Genomic DNA, 17,286 nt, shown 5'->3' on the forward strand with positions numbered 1-17,286 from the left:
AGCGCCCTGCTCACTGAGCCACAGGCGCCGCCCTGCCTATTTGCTTCTTAACTGTTGTCCAAAGCTTCCACTTTACTGGAAAAAAATACCTACTTGAAAGGAATTAATAATGACTAATTGCCATGTTCTTAGAGTTATTTTCTCAGAAGGTACTTAAAATGAACCAATCAAAATATTGGAGAAGAAAAAGGCAGAGGAGAATTGTCAAGAAAAGGAAAAATTTTAGGGAGTAATGTTCAACAGAGCCAAATGTTATGGAAAACAAAAGGAAAATACCAACAGTTGACTTTAGGACTATTTCACCCTAAAAATGTGTTCACTGTATCTTTATGAATAACAAAATATTTAGGGAAGAGTAGAATTATAGAAATAAATGCAATAATTCTTGATTTTTCAGAATAAAACATATCTAGGTCCTGTGTGGACTCTTTTTTTTTTTTTTTTTTTGAGACAAGAGTCTCACTATGTTGCTCTTGGTAGAGCACCATGGCGTCACAACTCACAGCAACCTCAAACTCTTGGGCTTAAGCTATTATCTTGCCTCAGCCTCCCAAGTAGCTGGGACTACAGGTGTCTGCCACAATGCCCGGCTATTGCCAGTTTCAAACCCGCCAGCCTTGGTGTATGTGGCTGGTGCCGTAACCACTGTTTCAGGCTTCGAGCCAGTGGGCTTTCTTTTTACATAATTTAAGAAGTATTGATTTATTTAAAATTAATCTCAGAATATTGAAATTTCTAATAGTGTGCATAATGTTTATAACAGGTTCTTCTTGCAAAACGAAAACTGGATGGAAAATTTTATGCTGTCAAAGTGTTACAGAAAAAAGTAGTTCTCAACAGAAAAGAGGTAAAATTGCAATAGCTGTTTGTCTTCAGCCCGTTTTCTCAATTAACATGCTTTTTTGTGGGGTGAATAATATAATTGATCCTTTACCTTTTTTTTCCAGCAAAAACATATTATGGCTGAACGTAATGTGCTTTTGAAAAATGTGAAACATCCATTTTTGGTTGGATTACATTATTCTTTCCAAACAACTGAAAAGCTTTATTTTGTTCTGGATTTTGTTAATGGAGGGGAGGTGAGTTTTCTCATTAGTTTCCTCATATTAATAGTTTAGAAAAAATAGCATAAAGACCAAATTTTTCTTTTGTTAGTTGTAGAAAAACAATGCATTATCAATAGCTATTTGTTGAGTAGCAGTAATATTCCAGGTACTAAGTACAATGCAAGATGCGGAGAAACACAACACAGGGCCCTTAAGCACATGGTACGTATATAGTCGGGAAGGTTCATAAAAGAACGGGGCACGAAGCAGCAGACTTCATGGACAGATTTATCACCATGCTATAGAGCATGAGTAATACACATCAAAAATGTTAGAAAAAACATGCTTTATAATTTTGATAGTTGTTCCAACAGTTGCATATAAATATTACTCCAGTCTATCATCATCTAAAATTTGCATACTATTAAACAAACGAGATGAGCCTCTGAAAAGGGGCTACATGGTGAAGTCATTTTGGGAAATGTTTCATGGTGTGTCTCCTTGGTGATTCACAGTACATTTCAGCATGTTAAAGACAGAAGTTCCGCCTTAAGCAAAGCTATGATAAATTAAGAGAATTTTTTTTTTTACTGTATAGTTTTCATTTTTGTTTGAACCAATTCTATTAATATTCCCCCCAATTCTGATTCAGATGGATATTGAATATGCTATGGGAAACGCCGCTACTATGATGATAATTACAGTAACAACTAACATGTATTGAGTATTATTATGTGTCCAGCACTCTGGTTCTTTGCACTTAAGTATTTTATCTTCACAACAACCTTACTATATAAGATCAAAAAAAAAAAAAGAGAGAGAGAGAGAGCCAAAGAAGCTAGGTAGCTTATGGAAGACATGTGGTGAGGAAGTCTTGGAGGCAGGAAGGAACTCAGGCAGTCTGATCCTGAATCTAGACAGATGACCATTCCCATTCTTCTACTTAATCCTCACAGTTTTCTTTCTTTTTAAAAATCATTTATGGTTAGTTTAGTAAACAAATGAACATTAAAAAGTCTGCTCAAAAATTTCGTTGAACTGTATGTTATACATTAGACAATTGTTAAGGGAGAATACAGTTTCTGGGCACTTAATATTAAAGGTTTTATTGGCCATATTAACCTTCCTCACAAAAGTCAAGTTATTAAGTTCCTAGGATGTCAAAGTAAGAAGAGAAAAAAACTATATTTAAGGGGTGGAGGGGCAAGCACCAACTTGGCAGTAATTCCTTGCTTGGCTTCATGTGTTCAAGCATCCTTTTTCTCCAGTAAAATTTGTGCAATTCGTCTGTATCCTTGCTAGTTTTTGCCCAGATTAACATAGTAATTGGGATAGTGCTATCCTTATCATCAATTGGTAGATTTGGAACACAGACACTAAGTACATGATTTTTCCCCATTCGGGTACGTGGCATATTGGATGAAATCAGAACATTCAGCAATATGTTGCTTTTTGTAGTAAAAAGCATCTTCTTTTACTTCAGTAACTACCACTTTGGGTGGCTCCGGACCCTCTTCAGCTCTACCTTTGCTCTCATTACTGCCGCCTTCTGCTCAGCTCGCCAGCGTTTTAGTGCAAAATGAAAAGAAACGGGTTTGTTCTGGGTAATATCTTTGCCAAATAAAGCAGAGTTTCCAGCCAAGGAGCCAGAGCTTAATGAGTGCAAAAGTGAGCTATCTATTATCTTGCCAAAATTAAACAAGGCACTTATTCCTTCTAGTGATGGAATTTTCTTTTTAGGTAAAAGCTTGATCTTCTTTTTAGATGTATCTTTAGTTTTGTTGCCATGGAACAAAAATGCTGACTCTTTCTGTGATTTTGTTGAACCAAATAGGGAAGGAGACTACTATTCAACCACTGTCTTGTTAGTTTTATTCTGAGGATTACTCCTGACATTGTATATGTGCTGCTGTTTAATATTCTCTAAATATTTCTCATAGTGTTTAAAGGCAGGTGTCAGATCCCAGAGTGGGTTTGCATTTACATGCTTGCCTAGCCAATCCCGAAAAGAGCAGTTCTAGACTATCAGCTGCTTGTTCCAGGTATTCATATGTGGGCTTTACTAGAAGCAAAGCCATAGGAGGAAGATTGCTGACTGTCCTTGTTAGTTTTGGGATTTGAAATTGTTCTATCGGCCAAGGTGGTGAGGCCATTTGTAGCAACCCAACCAAAGTCAGCCTTGGTATCTGTTGCCACCCTTGTGCTGGTTACGCAGTTTCCATTTGATAGTCCTTGCAGAGGCTTCCTTCCGAGCACCTCCACCAAATCAAGAAAACCCTACTCCTCCAGAATGGACAACCAGGCCTTTCAAGGCTCCTACACGATCGGATTGAGATCTGGCATTTCTGCACTTTTCTTTCTTCATGGCTCTCTTCTTCGAGACTTCCTCACTGGCCACTGAGAATTTTTCCACCTCTTCAGCTACATCTTCTTGATCCCAATTCCTAGCTGTCGATTCCTTAGGGCAATTCTTTGGGCCATTTTTTATAACCACCCCAGTGGCTGCCTCCGCACTGCAGTCCCTGTTGTAGGTGTCCTGGCATCTGAGGCAGTTGCTGGTCGCTTCTGAGAGCCTGGGAGGACTTGGTGCTCAGCAAGCCCAGAGTCCAGACACCATGGCCCCGTGAGCCCAGGCTCTCTGCCTCGGTGAGGGGAGCTGTTCCGTCCACTAGGCCAAGGGCAGAGATTGCTGGGCCAACCACGAAGAGCACGCACTGGGCTTCCGCTGTGTAATGAATCTACCTGCAGAACAAATGGGGGGGGCGGGGAAAACGAGGAAAACACACATTTGTAATTTGATCTTTAACATGTGAATGTCTTCAAAAATTATTTAAACTAGTAGACATGATATCTTTACAAAGAGATTGTCCATCTTCCACTCTGAGAGCAGAGAGAAAAAGAATTTTTTTTTTTGTAGAGACAGAGTCTCACTTTATGGCCCTCGGTAGAGTGCCGTGGCGTCACACAGCTCACAGCAACCTCCATCTCCTGGGCCTAGGCGATTCTCTTGCCTCAGCCTCCCAAGTAGCTGGGACTACAGGCGCCCACCACAACACCTGGCTATTTTTTGGTTGCAGTTCAGCCGGGGCCGGGTTTGAAGCCGCCACCCTTATGGGGCCGGCTCCTTACCAACTGAGCCACAGGCGCCACCCAAAAAAGAATATTTTTTAAATTTCCAATTAATATGAGGGTAGAAATGATTAGGTTATAATGTTTGCATTTGTTAGGTACAATCCCTGCTGTGGTTGTGCCCTGCACCCAGGCGGTATGCCATGTACCCTTACATCGTGCCCGTTAGGTGGGAACACACCAATTCCCCCTACAACTTGAATTGAGTTTTCTCTTCGGTGGGCATGTATTAGATTGTCTTCTGGCTTCATATTAGTATATTGGATATATATAGTACTATATATAGTACATTGGATATTTGCTTTTCCATTCTTGTGATACTAAGAAGAAAGGAAAAAATATTTCAACCTTACTAGAGTACATTTAACTGTAGAATAAAGGAACTTATAAGAAAGAGCAGTTTCTATCCTATAAATCCAAAAGGTGGTCAGATAAACCTAAAGATCATTTTGGGCAAAGGTCATAAATAGAATCATTACTCAATTATGACAAAAGTCTCTTAATGCTCCTCAAGGTCAGGACAAGATTATGTGTCTTCCAGGCACCCTTCCTTTTTATTTTTATTTATTTTTTTTTTTGAGACAGAGTCTCACTTTGTTGCTCTTGGTAGAGTGCTATGATGTCACAGCTCACAGCAACCTCCAACTCTTGGGCTTAAGCGATTCTCTTGCCTCAGCCTCCCAAGTAGCTGAAACTACAGGCACCCACCACAACACCTGGCTATTCTTTGAGACAAGGTCTCACTCTGGCTCTGGCTGGTCTCAAACCTGTGAGCTCAGGCAATCCACCTGCCTCGCCCTCCCAAGTACTGAGCCACCACGCCCAGCCCAAGGCGCACCCTTCCTTATTCTGTGATGTACCCTACATTGTTCCCACTTTGAAGTTGGCCATTTTATTTGTGTGTGCATGAGTACTAAGAGATAATAACAGTTTATTGAGGCCTGCAACTTTGCAGCTATTTCACATGTCTTGTTTCAGTGCATCATAGCTCTTTGAAATAACCACTGTAATTTTCTTTCTTTTTTTTTTTTTTTTTCTGAGTCTCACTCTGTTGTCCAAGCTAAAGTGCCATGGCATCAGCCTAGCTCACAGCAGCTTCATATTCCTGGGCTCAAAACAATCCTCCTGTCTAAGCCTCCTGAGTAGCTGGGACTACAGGCACTGTAACTCCCAGGTTATTTAGTTAGACCCATTTTATAGATAAGGAAAGGAGGCTCAGAGAGGTTAAGTAACTTTCTTAATGTCACAATGTTCTAGTAAGTGTCAGGCCTTGGTTGTTTTTTTTTTTTTTTTTTTTTTGAGACAGTGCCTCAAGCTGTTGCCCTGGGTAGAGTGCCGTGGCATCACAGCTCATTGCAACCACCAACTCCTGGACTTAAGCGATTCTCTTGCCTCAGCCTCCCAAATAGCTGGGACTACAGGTGCCCACCACAACACCCAGCTGTTTTTTTTGGTTACAGCCGTCATTGTTTGGCAGGCCTGGGCTGGATTCGAACCTGCCAACTCAGGTGTATGTGGCTGGTGCCTTAGCCGCTTGAGCCACAGGCACCGAGCCCAGGCCTTGGTTTTAACTTAGACATCCTGACTGCAAAGCCCTTTCTTCAGTGCCAGACACAGTTCCTTGAACCTCTAAATGCAGACGAGATTCTACTGCAGCTTTCCTGCTTTATGCATATGTGGTTTCCTCATGCTGTTTTAGGCCTTTGCCTCTGGGCCCTTTTTTTACACAGTGACTGCTCTTAAACTGAACAGGAAAGATGGGAAGAGGAAAGCTTGTAATTTAAAAGATAACACTTGGCTAAGATGATGAGAAAAAGAATAAAGTATAATAGAGTGGTAGGATGGGTGGAGGAGGAATTGAGTGGGGCAGTAGGTAGACAAGGAATAAAGATGAGGACAGACAGAAAGGGAGAGGCAGGAGTGTGGTTTCATCACGTGTTCCCTACTATTAGACTGTTATTTACCTCTCGATGGTTCATACTTAGATTTTAACCTTGACACGTGATACTTAATTTTTGTATACTGCTTGATGCCTTATTTGGAACAGAGTATAAACATGTAAGTTTTGTGACACTGGGCAGATAAACAAGCCCTTTGAGACCTTAGTTTCCTCATTCATTTTCTGCCTCTAAATTGTTGAATGATGTTTATGTGGGAGATATCAACATAGAGATGGTGGTAAAAATCATTAAAAGGATAAGGTTACCTGGGAAGAGTATTTGGAGAAAGAATGATAGTGGCAAGGGCAGAATCCCTGTCACCCCTGCTGCATGTGGAACCAGAAGGAGCAGAGACGAAACTCTCCCAGACCCAAGGGACCGAAAGGGACCTATTGGAAAGGTCGCAGGCAGGTAACCTAATGGCTAAAGGCCACCTTGTAAGAAATCAACTTCAAAATTAGGAAGTATGAGGAATGAACTGCAGAGTCCAGCCGCTGCTCTGCTCTAGCCGGTTGCCACCACATTAAAATTTAAGGCTAATGGTTCAGAGCTCCCCTCACCCCTTTTTTTCTTTTTCAGAAGACACCAAAGCTAAAGAATTGTTAGCCCCCCAAATTCGCAGTTTTTAATGTTATCACCTAATTTCAATTTTTCCTTTTTAATTTTTTTTTTTTTTTGTAGAGACAGAGTCTCACTTTATCGCCCTTGGTAGAGTGCAGTGTCATCTCAGCTCACAGCAACCTCCAAGTCCAGGGCCTAGGCAATTCACTTGCCTCAGCCTCCCGAGTATCTGGGACTACAGGCACTTGCCACCATGCCCGGCTGTTTTTTCACTGCGGTTTGGCTGGGGCCGGGTTCGAACCTGCCACCCTTGGTATACATGGGGCCGGCGCCCTACCCACTGAGCCACAGGTGCCACCCCTAATTTAGATTTTTCTGAAAATAGTATTTGGCTCAAGAAAATTGTGTCTGTGTACTGTGTTTGTTCTGCTAACCACTAGTTTTCATCTTTGAATAGGGTTTGTTTTTTTTTAATGAAAAAAATAGTCCAAAATGGCAATATTAAATCTTCATTGATAAGTCTTTTCCTGAGTGATTGCTTGAAAGGGTGAGGACACTGCTATATTGCGGATTGAGGGATAAGTGGGAGAAGAGTGACATTAGCCAGGTAAACAGGCACATGGTTGCAAAGAGAGGGTAATTGGTAAGTGGAGGATGTGAGAAAGGAGAGTTACACTTCCGTGCTTTGGTGCGTTTTTATCTCATGTTCATAGTCACAGAACCAATTCTATCTTTGTATTTACGGAATATGTCTGTTTAATGCTGTGTCCGAATGAGCCTAACATTCTCTCTCCCCACCTCTAATTTTACAGCTATTTTTTCACTTACAACGAGAAAGGTCCTTTCCTGAACACAGAGCTAGGTTTTATGCTGCTGAAATTGCCAGTGCATTGGGTTACTTACACTCCATAAAAATCGTGTACAGGTAAAATTTTAAAATGTAACTTGTAAAACTTTCTTTTTGATAATTTTATTTATTTAGGTTTATATTCAGTTTTGCTTTTCTTTCTTTTTAATTTGATAGAGACTTGAAACCAGAAAATATTCTTCTGGATTCAGTAGTAAGTGTTCTCTTTTGACTAGTTCTCAATTTGGTGGTGGTTGTATGGTCAGAGGAAGAAAGTCTCAGAGGTTCCATACTGCATGATTCCATTTATGTAACATTCTCAAAATGACAAAACTATAGAGATGGAGAGCAGATTGGTAGCTGCAAGGAGACAGAGTTCGTGGAGATAGCACAAAGATAAAGGGTTAGCAGGAGGGAGGTGCTTTGTGATGGATAGTTCATGATCAGTGCATGTATGATTGCATGGAACTGCACACACATACACAAGTATGCCTATAAAAAACAGTGACAACTGAGCCAGCGTGGTGGTCTGGCTGACAGTACTGTACACCATCAGTTTCCTATCTGACACTGTACTGCTGTTAGTGAGATGTCAGCATTGGGGAAGTGGGGTGAGAGATACATCAGACTCTGTATACTGTTTTTGCAATTTCCTGTGGATCTGTAATTATGTCAAATAAAAAAGGTTTTAAAATTTGTCAATTTATATGCTTGCCTTCTTTTCTCTTATTGCTCCTGTATTTGTCAGGGACATGTTGTCTTAACAGATTTTGGGCTTTGTAAAGAAGGAATTGCTATTTCTGATACCACCACAACATTTTGTGGGACACCAGAGGTAAGAAATACGTCTCATTTGTCATTCATATAATCACATAGAAAGTGCAAATATGAATCACAAATTGCATAGCATATATAAATTTGAAATAAGAAAAGTAGAATAAAGACTGTCATTTCTGCTTCTAAACAAGTGGAAATATCTGATAATCCTTTTTATACATTTAGAGTTTATCAGTAGTTGGTATTTATTATTTATTTATTTATTTTGGGACACAGTCTAAAGCTGTGGCCCTGGGTAGAGTGCCATGGCATCATAGCTCACAGCAACCTCAAACTCTTGGGCTTAAGCAATTCTCTTGTCTTAGCCTCCCAAGTAGCTGGGACTATGGGCGCCGGCCACAACACCCGGCTGTTTTTTTTGTTTGTTTGTTTTTTTTAATTGTAGTTGTTATTGTTTAGAAGGACTGGGCCAGGCTCAAACCCGCAGGCCCTGGTGTATGTGCCTGGCACTGTAACCACTGAGCTACGGGCGCCAAGCCAATAGTTGGTATTTTTAACTATGATTGTGAGATACCACAAGACCCTTTTGAATAACCCAACAAAGATAAATTATGCTGGCGGTGCCTGTGGCTCAGTTGGTAAGGCGCCAGCCCCATATACCGAGGGTGGCGGATTCAAACCCGGCCCCGGCCAAACTGCAACCAAAAAATAGCCAGGCATGGTGGCGGGCGCCTGTAGTCCCAGCTACTCGGGAGGCTGAGGCAAGAGAATCGCTTAAGGCCAGGAGTTGGAGGTTGCTGTGAGCTGTGTGAGGCCACGGCACTCTACCGAGGGCCATAAAGTGAGACTCTGTCTCTACAAAAAAAACAAACAAAAATAAATAAGTAAATTATGCTTTTTTTAATGCTAAAAATTTACCATAGAGTTCTTTAAAGATTTAATTATATTTCTAATCCTTTAAAAAAAAATCATGAACCAGTCATGGAAATGTCCTAAAATTGACTATGTTTATGGTTGCATAATTCTGTGAATATGTTTATAGCCATTGAATTTTAGACTTTAAATGGGTGAATTGTGTGGTATGTGAAGATGTCAATAGAACTGGGGGTTTTGTGTGGTTTTATGATTTTATTTGATGTGTCTGACAATCACTGGTTGGTTCTCATCCATGTTGACCCTGTAGATTTTTGAAAGTGGTATAGTAAAACTATTTTTTTTTATTATTTTTTGTTAAATCATAGCTGTGTACGTTAATGCAGTCATGGGGTACAATGTGCTGGTTTTACATACAATTTGAAATATTTTCATCAAACTGGTTAACATAGCCTTTATGGCATTTTCTTAGTTATTGTGTTAAGACATAATTTATATTCTACATTTGGTAAGTTTCACATGTACCCTAGTGAGATGCACCGTAGGTGTGGTCCCACCAATTACCCTCCCTCCAGCCATCCTCCCTCCCCAGTAAAACTTCTTTTATGAGCTAGAGCAAAATATTAACATTGCCTATATCTGGATTATAGCTTTATTGGTTTCTATTCTGTTTTTCTATCTGGTTGTAATATTTTATAATAAAATTATTTAACAGAAGAAAATAAAGCATTGAATGTACGGAGAAAAGTGAATCAGAACTCATTAACCTGGCTTGCTGCCTGTGGCACAGTGGTTATGGCGCCAGCCATGTACACCAAGGGTGGCAGGTTCGAACCTGGCCAGGCCAGCTAACAATGACAACTGCAACAAAAAATAGTCGGGTGTTGTGGTGGGCACCTGTAGTCCCAGCTACTTGGGAGGCTGAGGCAAGAGAATTGCTTAAGCCCAAGAGTTGGAGGTTGCTGTGAGCTGTGACGCCACCACACTCTACCAAGGGCAACATAGTGAGATTCTGTCTCAAAGAAAAAAAAAAAGACCTAATTAACCAGAACATCACATTCTCTAATATTGTTTGTTAGTGGAAAACATCTTTTTGTGACAATAATCCTTACAATTTATTTAAAAGCCTTATTCTCACTTCACAAATGTGTTCAGATTTAAATTGTCTAATTTCAGTGTATTTGTAGTGATCTTAGATGCCATGTAATGTTTCAGGATTACCATGGAGTACTTGCAAGTACAATACTGAAAATGTACGGTAAACTAGCTCGCATGAACCTTTGAATTGACATCAGAAACTTAATGTGAAGTGTCTATGAGTAACAATTATTTATCTTGAAAGGTATTTTTTCTTTTTCTTTTTTTTTTTTTTTTTTTTGTAGAGACAGAGTCTCACTGTACCGCCCTCGGGTAAAGTGCTGTGGCATCCCACGGCTCACAGCAACCTCTAACTCTTGGGCTTACGCGATTCTCTTGCCTCAGCCTCCCGAGCAGCTGGAACTACAGGCGCCCGCCACAATGCCCGGCTATTTTTCTGTTGCAGTTTGGCCAGGGCTGGGTTTGAACCCACCACCCTCGGCATATGGGGCTGGCGCCCTGCTCACTGAGCCACAGGCGCCGCCCGAAAAGTATTTTTTCTTTATTTCTCTCTAATCATAGCTCTTGGATATATTTGTAACTATTTCTATTTTGGTTTATACATGAAACATTTTTGTGTGTGTATATTCATTTTACAGTTAATCATTCTTTTTTTTTCCTTTTACTTCTTTTTTTTCTTTTTTGGCTGGGGCTGGGTTTGAACCCGCCACCTCCGGCATATGGGACCAGCGCCCTACTCCTTGAGCCACAGGCGCCGCCCTATTTTTCTTTTTTTCCTTTTAAAAAACATTTTTAAAGAGTACAAGTTGAATTCCATTACATGTATATATTGTACAGTGGTGAAGTCTGGGCTTTTAGTGCACCCATCACCCGAATAGTTTATTATACCCCATAGGTAATTTATCTTTTTTTTTCTGAGTTTTTTTTTTTTTTATTATTTTTGGGGATTCATAGAGGGTACAATAAGCCAGGTTACACTGATTGCATTTGTTAGGTAAAGTCCCTCTTTCAATCATGTCTTGCCTCCAGAAGGTGTGGCACACACCAGGCACCCCCCTCCCTCCTTCCATCTCTCTGCTTTTCCTTACCCCCCATGACCTTAATTGTCCTCATCAAAATTGAGCACATAGGATTCATGCTTCTCCATTCTTGTGATGCTTTACTAAGAATAATGTCTTCCACTTCCATCCAGGTTAATACGAAGGATGTAAACTCTGTATTTTTTTAGATAGCTGAATAGTATTCCATGGTATACATGTACCACAGCTTGTTAATCCATTCCTGGGTTGGTGGGTATTTAGGCTGTTTCCACATTTTGGCGATTGTAAATTGAGCTGCAATAATCAATCTAGTACAAGTGTCCTTATGATAAAAGGATTTTTTTCCTTCTGTGTAGATGCCCAGTTATGGGATTGCAGGATCAAATGGGAGATCTAGCTTGAGTGCTTTGAGGTTTATCCATACTTCCTTCCAGAAAGGTTGTACTAGTTTGCAGTCCCACCAGCAGTGTAAAAGTGTTCCCTTCTCTCCACATCCACGCCAGCATCTGCAGTTTTGAGATTTTGTGATGTGGGCCATTCTCGCTGGGGTTAGATGGTATCTCAGGGTTGTTTTGATTTGCATTTCTCTAATATATAGAGATGATGAACATTTTTTCATATGTTTGTTAGCCATTCGTCTGTCTTCTTTAGAAAAGGTTCTATTCATGTCTCTTGCCCATTGATATGGGATTGTTGGCGTTTTTCGTGTGGATTAACTTGAGTTCTCTATAGATCCTAGTTATCAAGCTTTTGTGTGATTCAAAATATGCAAATATCCTTTCCCATTGTGTAGGTTGTCCATTTGCTTTGGTTGTTGTCTCCTTAGCTGTACAGAAGCTTTTCAGTTTAATGAAGTCTCATTTGTTTATTTTTGTTGTTGCAATTGCCATGGCAGTCTTCTTCATGAAGTCTTTCCCCAGGCCAATATCTTCCAGTGTTTTTCCTATGCTTTCTTGGAGGATTTTTATTGTTTCATGCCTTAAGTTTAAGTCCTTTATCCATCTTGAATCAATTTTTGTGAGTGGGGAAAGGTGTTGGTCCAGTTTCAGTCTTTTACATGTGGATATCCAGTTCTCCCAACACCATTTATTGTATAGGGAATCTTTCTCCTAAGGTATGTTCTTGTTTGGTTTATGGAAGATTAGGTGGTTGTAAGATGTTAGTTTCATTTCCTGGTTTTTATTCGATTCCAAGTGTCTGTGTCTCTATTTTTATGCCAGTACCATGCTGTCTTGACCACTATGGCTTTGTAGGACAGCCTAAAATCTGGTATGCTGATGCCTCCAGCTTTATTTTTATTACTAAGAACTGCCTTAGCTATACGGGGTTTTTTCCGGTTCCATACAAAATGCAGAATAATTTTTTCCAAATCTTGAAAGTACTATATTGGTATTTTGATAGGAATGGCATTGAATAGGTAGATTGCTTTGGGAAGTATAGACATTTTAACAATGTTGATTCTTCCCATCCATGAACATGGTCTTTTCTTCCATTTGTTAATATCCTCTGCTATTTCCTTTCTGAGGATTTCATAGTTTTCTTTATAGAGGTCCTTCACCTCCTTCGTTAGGTATATTCCTAGGTATTTCATTTTCTTTGAAACTGTGGTGAAGGGAGTTGTGTCCTTAATTAGCTTCTCATCTTGACTGTTATTGGTGTATACAAAGGCTACTGACTTGTGGACATTATCCTGACAATATCCAAACTTGTGGACAATATCCTGAAACATTACTGTATTTTTTGATGACTTCTAGGAGTCTTGTGGTTGAGTCTTTGGGATTCTCTAAGTATAAGATCATGTCAGCAAAGAGGGAGAGTTTGACCTCCTCTGCTCCCATTTGGATTCCCTTTATTTCCTTGTCTTGCCTAATTGTATTGGCTAGAACTTCCAGCACTATGTTGAATAGTAAAGGTGACAGAGGGCAACCTTGTCTGGTTCCAGTTCTAAGAGGAAAAGCTTTCAGTTTTACTCCATTCAGTAAAATATTAGCTGTGGGTTTGTCATAGATAGCTTCAATCAGTTTTAGAAATGTGCCACCTATGCCTAGACTCTTCAGTGTTCTAATTTCCTGCTTTTTCTGCATCTATTCAGAGGATCATATGATCTTTATTTTTGCCTCTGTTAATATGGTGGTTAACGTTTATGGACTTGCGTATGTTAAAGACATCCCTTTTGTCCCTGGGATGAAGCCTACTTGATCATGATGTATGACTTTTTTGGTGATAAGCTGTAATCTATTGGGTAGGATATTGTTTTGCGTCTATATTCATGAGTGAGATTGGTTCTCACTCATGAGAGAGAGAGAAATTCTCCTTTTTGGTTGGGTCTTTTCCTGGTTTTGGTATCAGGGTGATATTTGCTTCATAGAATGTGTTGGGGAAGATTCCTTCTTCCTCAGTTTTTTGGAATAATTTCTGCAGTACCGGAATAAGCTCTTCCTTGAAGAGCTTCCTTTGATAGAATTCTGGTGTGAAGCCATCTGGCCCAGGGCATTTTTTGGTTGGAAGCTTTTTTATTGTTTCTTTAATCTCAGTGCTTGAAATTGGTCTGTTCAGGAGGTTTATTTCTTCCTGGCTAAGTCTAGGGAGAGGGTGTGATTCCAAATATTGATCCATTTCCTTCATGTTGTCAAATTTCTGGGCATAGAGTTTCTGGTAGTATTCAGAGATGATCTCTTTTATCTCTGTGGGATCAGTTGTTATTTCCCCTTTATCATTTCTGATTGAGGTTACTAGAGATTTTACTTTTCTATTTCTCGTTAGTCTGGCCAATGGTTTATTTTATTTATTTTTTCAAAAAAACAACTCCTTGTTTCATTAATTTTCTGTGTTTTGTTTTTTTTTTTCTTTTGATAGTTTTTGGCCAAGGCTGGGTTTGAACCCACCACCTCCGGCATATGGGGCCGGCGCCCTACCCCTTTGAGCCACAGGCACCACCCTTAGTTTCTGAATGATTCTTTTGTTTTCAATTTCATTGATCTCTGATTTGTTTTTGGATATTTCTTTTCTTCCACTGAGTTTAGGCTTAGATTGTTCTTCTTTTTCCAATTCCATAAGATGGCTTGTGAGTTTGTTGATGCGCTCTCTTTCTGTTTTTCGAATGTAGGCATCTAAAGCGATAAAGTTTCCTCTCAAAACTGCTTTTGCAGTATCCCACAGGTTTTGGTAGCTTGTGTCTTCATTGTTGTTATGCTCAAGGAAGTTAATGATTTCCTGTTTTATTTCTTCCTGCACCCATCGGTTATTCAACAGAAGGTTGTTTAATTTCCATGCATTTGTGTGGGGTCGAACGTTTTTGGTAGAGTTGAGTTGCACCTTAAGTGCCTTATGGTCTGAGAAGATACAAGGTAAAATTTCAATTCTTTTTATTCTGTTGATAATTGTTTTGTGTCCCAGGATATGATCAATTTTGAAGAATGTTTCATGGGGTGATGAGAAGAATGTATATTCTTTTTTTTTTTTATTGTTGGGGATTCATTGAGGGTACAATAAGCCAGGTTACACTGATTGCAATTGTCAGGTAAGAATTTATATTGTTTATTTTTGGGATGGAGTGTCTATCAAGCACAGTTGTTCTAGGGTCTCATTTAAATCTCTTATATCTTTGTTTAATTTCTGTTTAGAGGATCTGTCCAGCTCTGTAAGGGGAGTGTTAAAGTCCCCTGTTATGATGGTATTATTGGATATCATATTGCTCAGACTGAGTAAGGTCTGTTTCAAGAATCTGGGAGCATTTAAATTAGGTGCATAAATATTTAGAATTGAAACGTCTTCTTGTTGTATTTTTCCCTTGACCAATATAAAGTGACCATCTTTGTCTTTTTTGACTTTAGTTGCTTTAAATCCACATGTATCTGAAAATAAGATTGTAACTTCTCTTTTCTTCTGAATTCCATTTGCCTGAAAAATTGTCTTCCAACCCTTGACTCAGAGTTTTAATTTGTCTTTTGAAGCCAGGTGTGTTTCTTGCAGACAACCGCAAATGGATGGCTTGTGTTTTTTAATCCAGTCAGCCAATCTGTGTCTCTTCAGTGGGGAATTCAAGCCATTAACATTTATTGAGATAATTGACAAGTGTGGTAGTATTCTATTCATCTTATTTTGTGAGAATCCATTGCTTATTTTTATCTTTTGCATCAGTGAGGAGGTTAGGTTCTGTCCTTTAATTTCTGAGTTCTTACTTAGCTGCTGATCCATTGTGATGGTCAGTGTGCAGAACAGGTTGAAGTATTTTCTGTAGAGCTGGTCTTGTTGTGGCGAATTTCCTCAATGTTTATATATCCATAAATGATTTGATTTCTCCGTCAATTTTAAAGCTTAGCTTATTAGCAGGGTACAAAATTCTGGGCTGGAAATTGTTCTGTTTAAGTAGATTAAAGGTAGATGACCATTGTCTTCTTGCTTGGAAAGTTTCATTAGAGAAGTCTGCAGTCACTCTGATGGATTTGCCCCTGTAGGTCAACTGGCGCTTTTTCCTGACAGCTTGCAAAATCTTTTCTTTTGTCTTGACTTTGGACAGGTTCATCAATGTATGTGTCTTGGAGAAGGTCGGTTAGAGTTGAGGCAACCTGGGGTCTGATATCTCTCTGAAAGCAGTGTGTCCGAATCTTTGGTGATATTTGGGAAATTTTCTTTTATAATATTCTCTAGTATGGCTTCCATTCCTCTGGGGCATTCTTCTTCCCCTTCTGGGATTCCTATAACTTGTATGTTGGAACGCTTCATGCAGTCCCATAATTCTGACAGTGAACGTTCTGCTTTCTCTCTCTTCTTTTCTTCCTCTTTTACTATCTCAAGAACTTTTTCCTCTACCTCTGAAATTCTGTCTTCTGTATGGTCTAACCTGTTGTTGATACTTTCCATTGCATCTTTAAGTTTTCTAATTGACTGCTTCAGTTCCTTCAGCTCTGCTATATCCTTTCTGTATTCTTCTTATCGTTCATCTCTTATTTGATTCTTTTTTTGGATTTCCTTTTGTTTTTTTTACACTTTATTACCAGTTTCCTTCATTGTTTCCATCATTTCCTTCATTGTTTTCATCATGTGTTTTCTAAATTCCCTTTCTGTCATTCCTAACATTTCTTTATAGGTGGAATCCTCCAGTAGCTACGTCATGGTCCCTTGGCGGGGTTGTTCTGGACTGGTTCTTCATGTTGCCAGGAGTTTTCTGCTGATTCTTCCTCATGAGTGATTTCTTTTATCTGTTTCCTTGCCCTAATTTTTCTTTCACTTCCTCTTGCTCTTTAAGTTCCCATGCCTGTGGACTAAGGTTTCGATGTGTCCTTTTGGTACAGGACCAGAAGAATGAGAAGGTTGAAGAGCAAGAAGGGATAAAAGAAAGAAAGAACAAAAAGAAAATAGAGAAAGAAGAGGGTGTGGATAAAAGGGAATACTGACAAAAAGAAGAGAGGCACAGAAAGAGGGAGACAGAGCAATATAGGTGTACAGTAGGATACTTTGACACAGCCTTAAAAAAAAACCCAACCTCTGGGGGTACCCGGTTGGGTGGTTTCCTTGAGGTCAGCAGCTCTTTGCTAACCTGGTCAGACATAGTACCCCACCTCTATCAAGTAGAGAGGAAAGACAAAAATGCTATAAATCAAACCAAAACAAGCAAACAGATAACTTTACAGGATAAAATTGGGTGAAAAACCAAATAATAGTGGTAGAAACAGTAGCAAAAATGAAGTTCTGGTTATTGAAAAAGGCAGCAATGGGAAATTGTATTTAAACTAGAAAGATGGAGAATGAAAAGAAAGAAAAAAGAAAAAAAATGTCTACGGAAACGGTTCAAATTAGAAAAGAACAACAACAACATCAAAATAAAAAACAAACAGCAACAACAACAAAAAAACAAAGCAGTGTATGTATCTTGTTGAATATTGTCTGGGCGACAGGTGGTCTTCTAGGGTATGAGATGTTAATTACAATGCTGATACAACTGGAGGCCTCTGCTGATTTCTCAAACCCCCTTA

The 17,286-nt window shown here is 39.4% G+C and overlaps 1 protein-coding gene across 7 annotated transcripts in view; it reads left to right on the forward strand.

Moving 5' to 3' along the window:
• SGK3 (serum/glucocorticoid regulated kinase family member 3) overlaps positions 1-17,286 on the forward strand; it is a 159,129-nt gene that overhangs the window by 122,888 nt on the left and 18,955 nt on the right. For all 7 annotated transcript variants that reach the window (XM_053559185.1, XM_053559189.1, XM_053559184.1 and 4 more), the window contains 5 exons: positions 764-847; positions 948-1,079; positions 7,489-7,601; positions 7,701-7,737; positions 8,272-8,358. In XM_053559185.1, coding sequence (XP_053415160.1) covers positions 764-847; positions 948-1,079; positions 7,489-7,601; positions 7,701-7,737; positions 8,272-8,358 — 453 coding nt within the window. The remainder of the gene's footprint in view (positions 1-763; positions 848-947; positions 1,080-7,488; positions 7,602-7,700; positions 7,738-8,271; positions 8,359-17,286) is intronic.

Source organism: Nycticebus coucang, chromosome 13 (assembly GCF_027406575.1).
Source record: "Nycticebus coucang isolate mNycCou1 chromosome 13, mNycCou1.pri, whole genome shotgun sequence".
NCBI classification, from domain to species: Eukaryota; Metazoa; Chordata; class Mammalia; order Primates; family Lorisidae; genus Nycticebus; species Nycticebus coucang.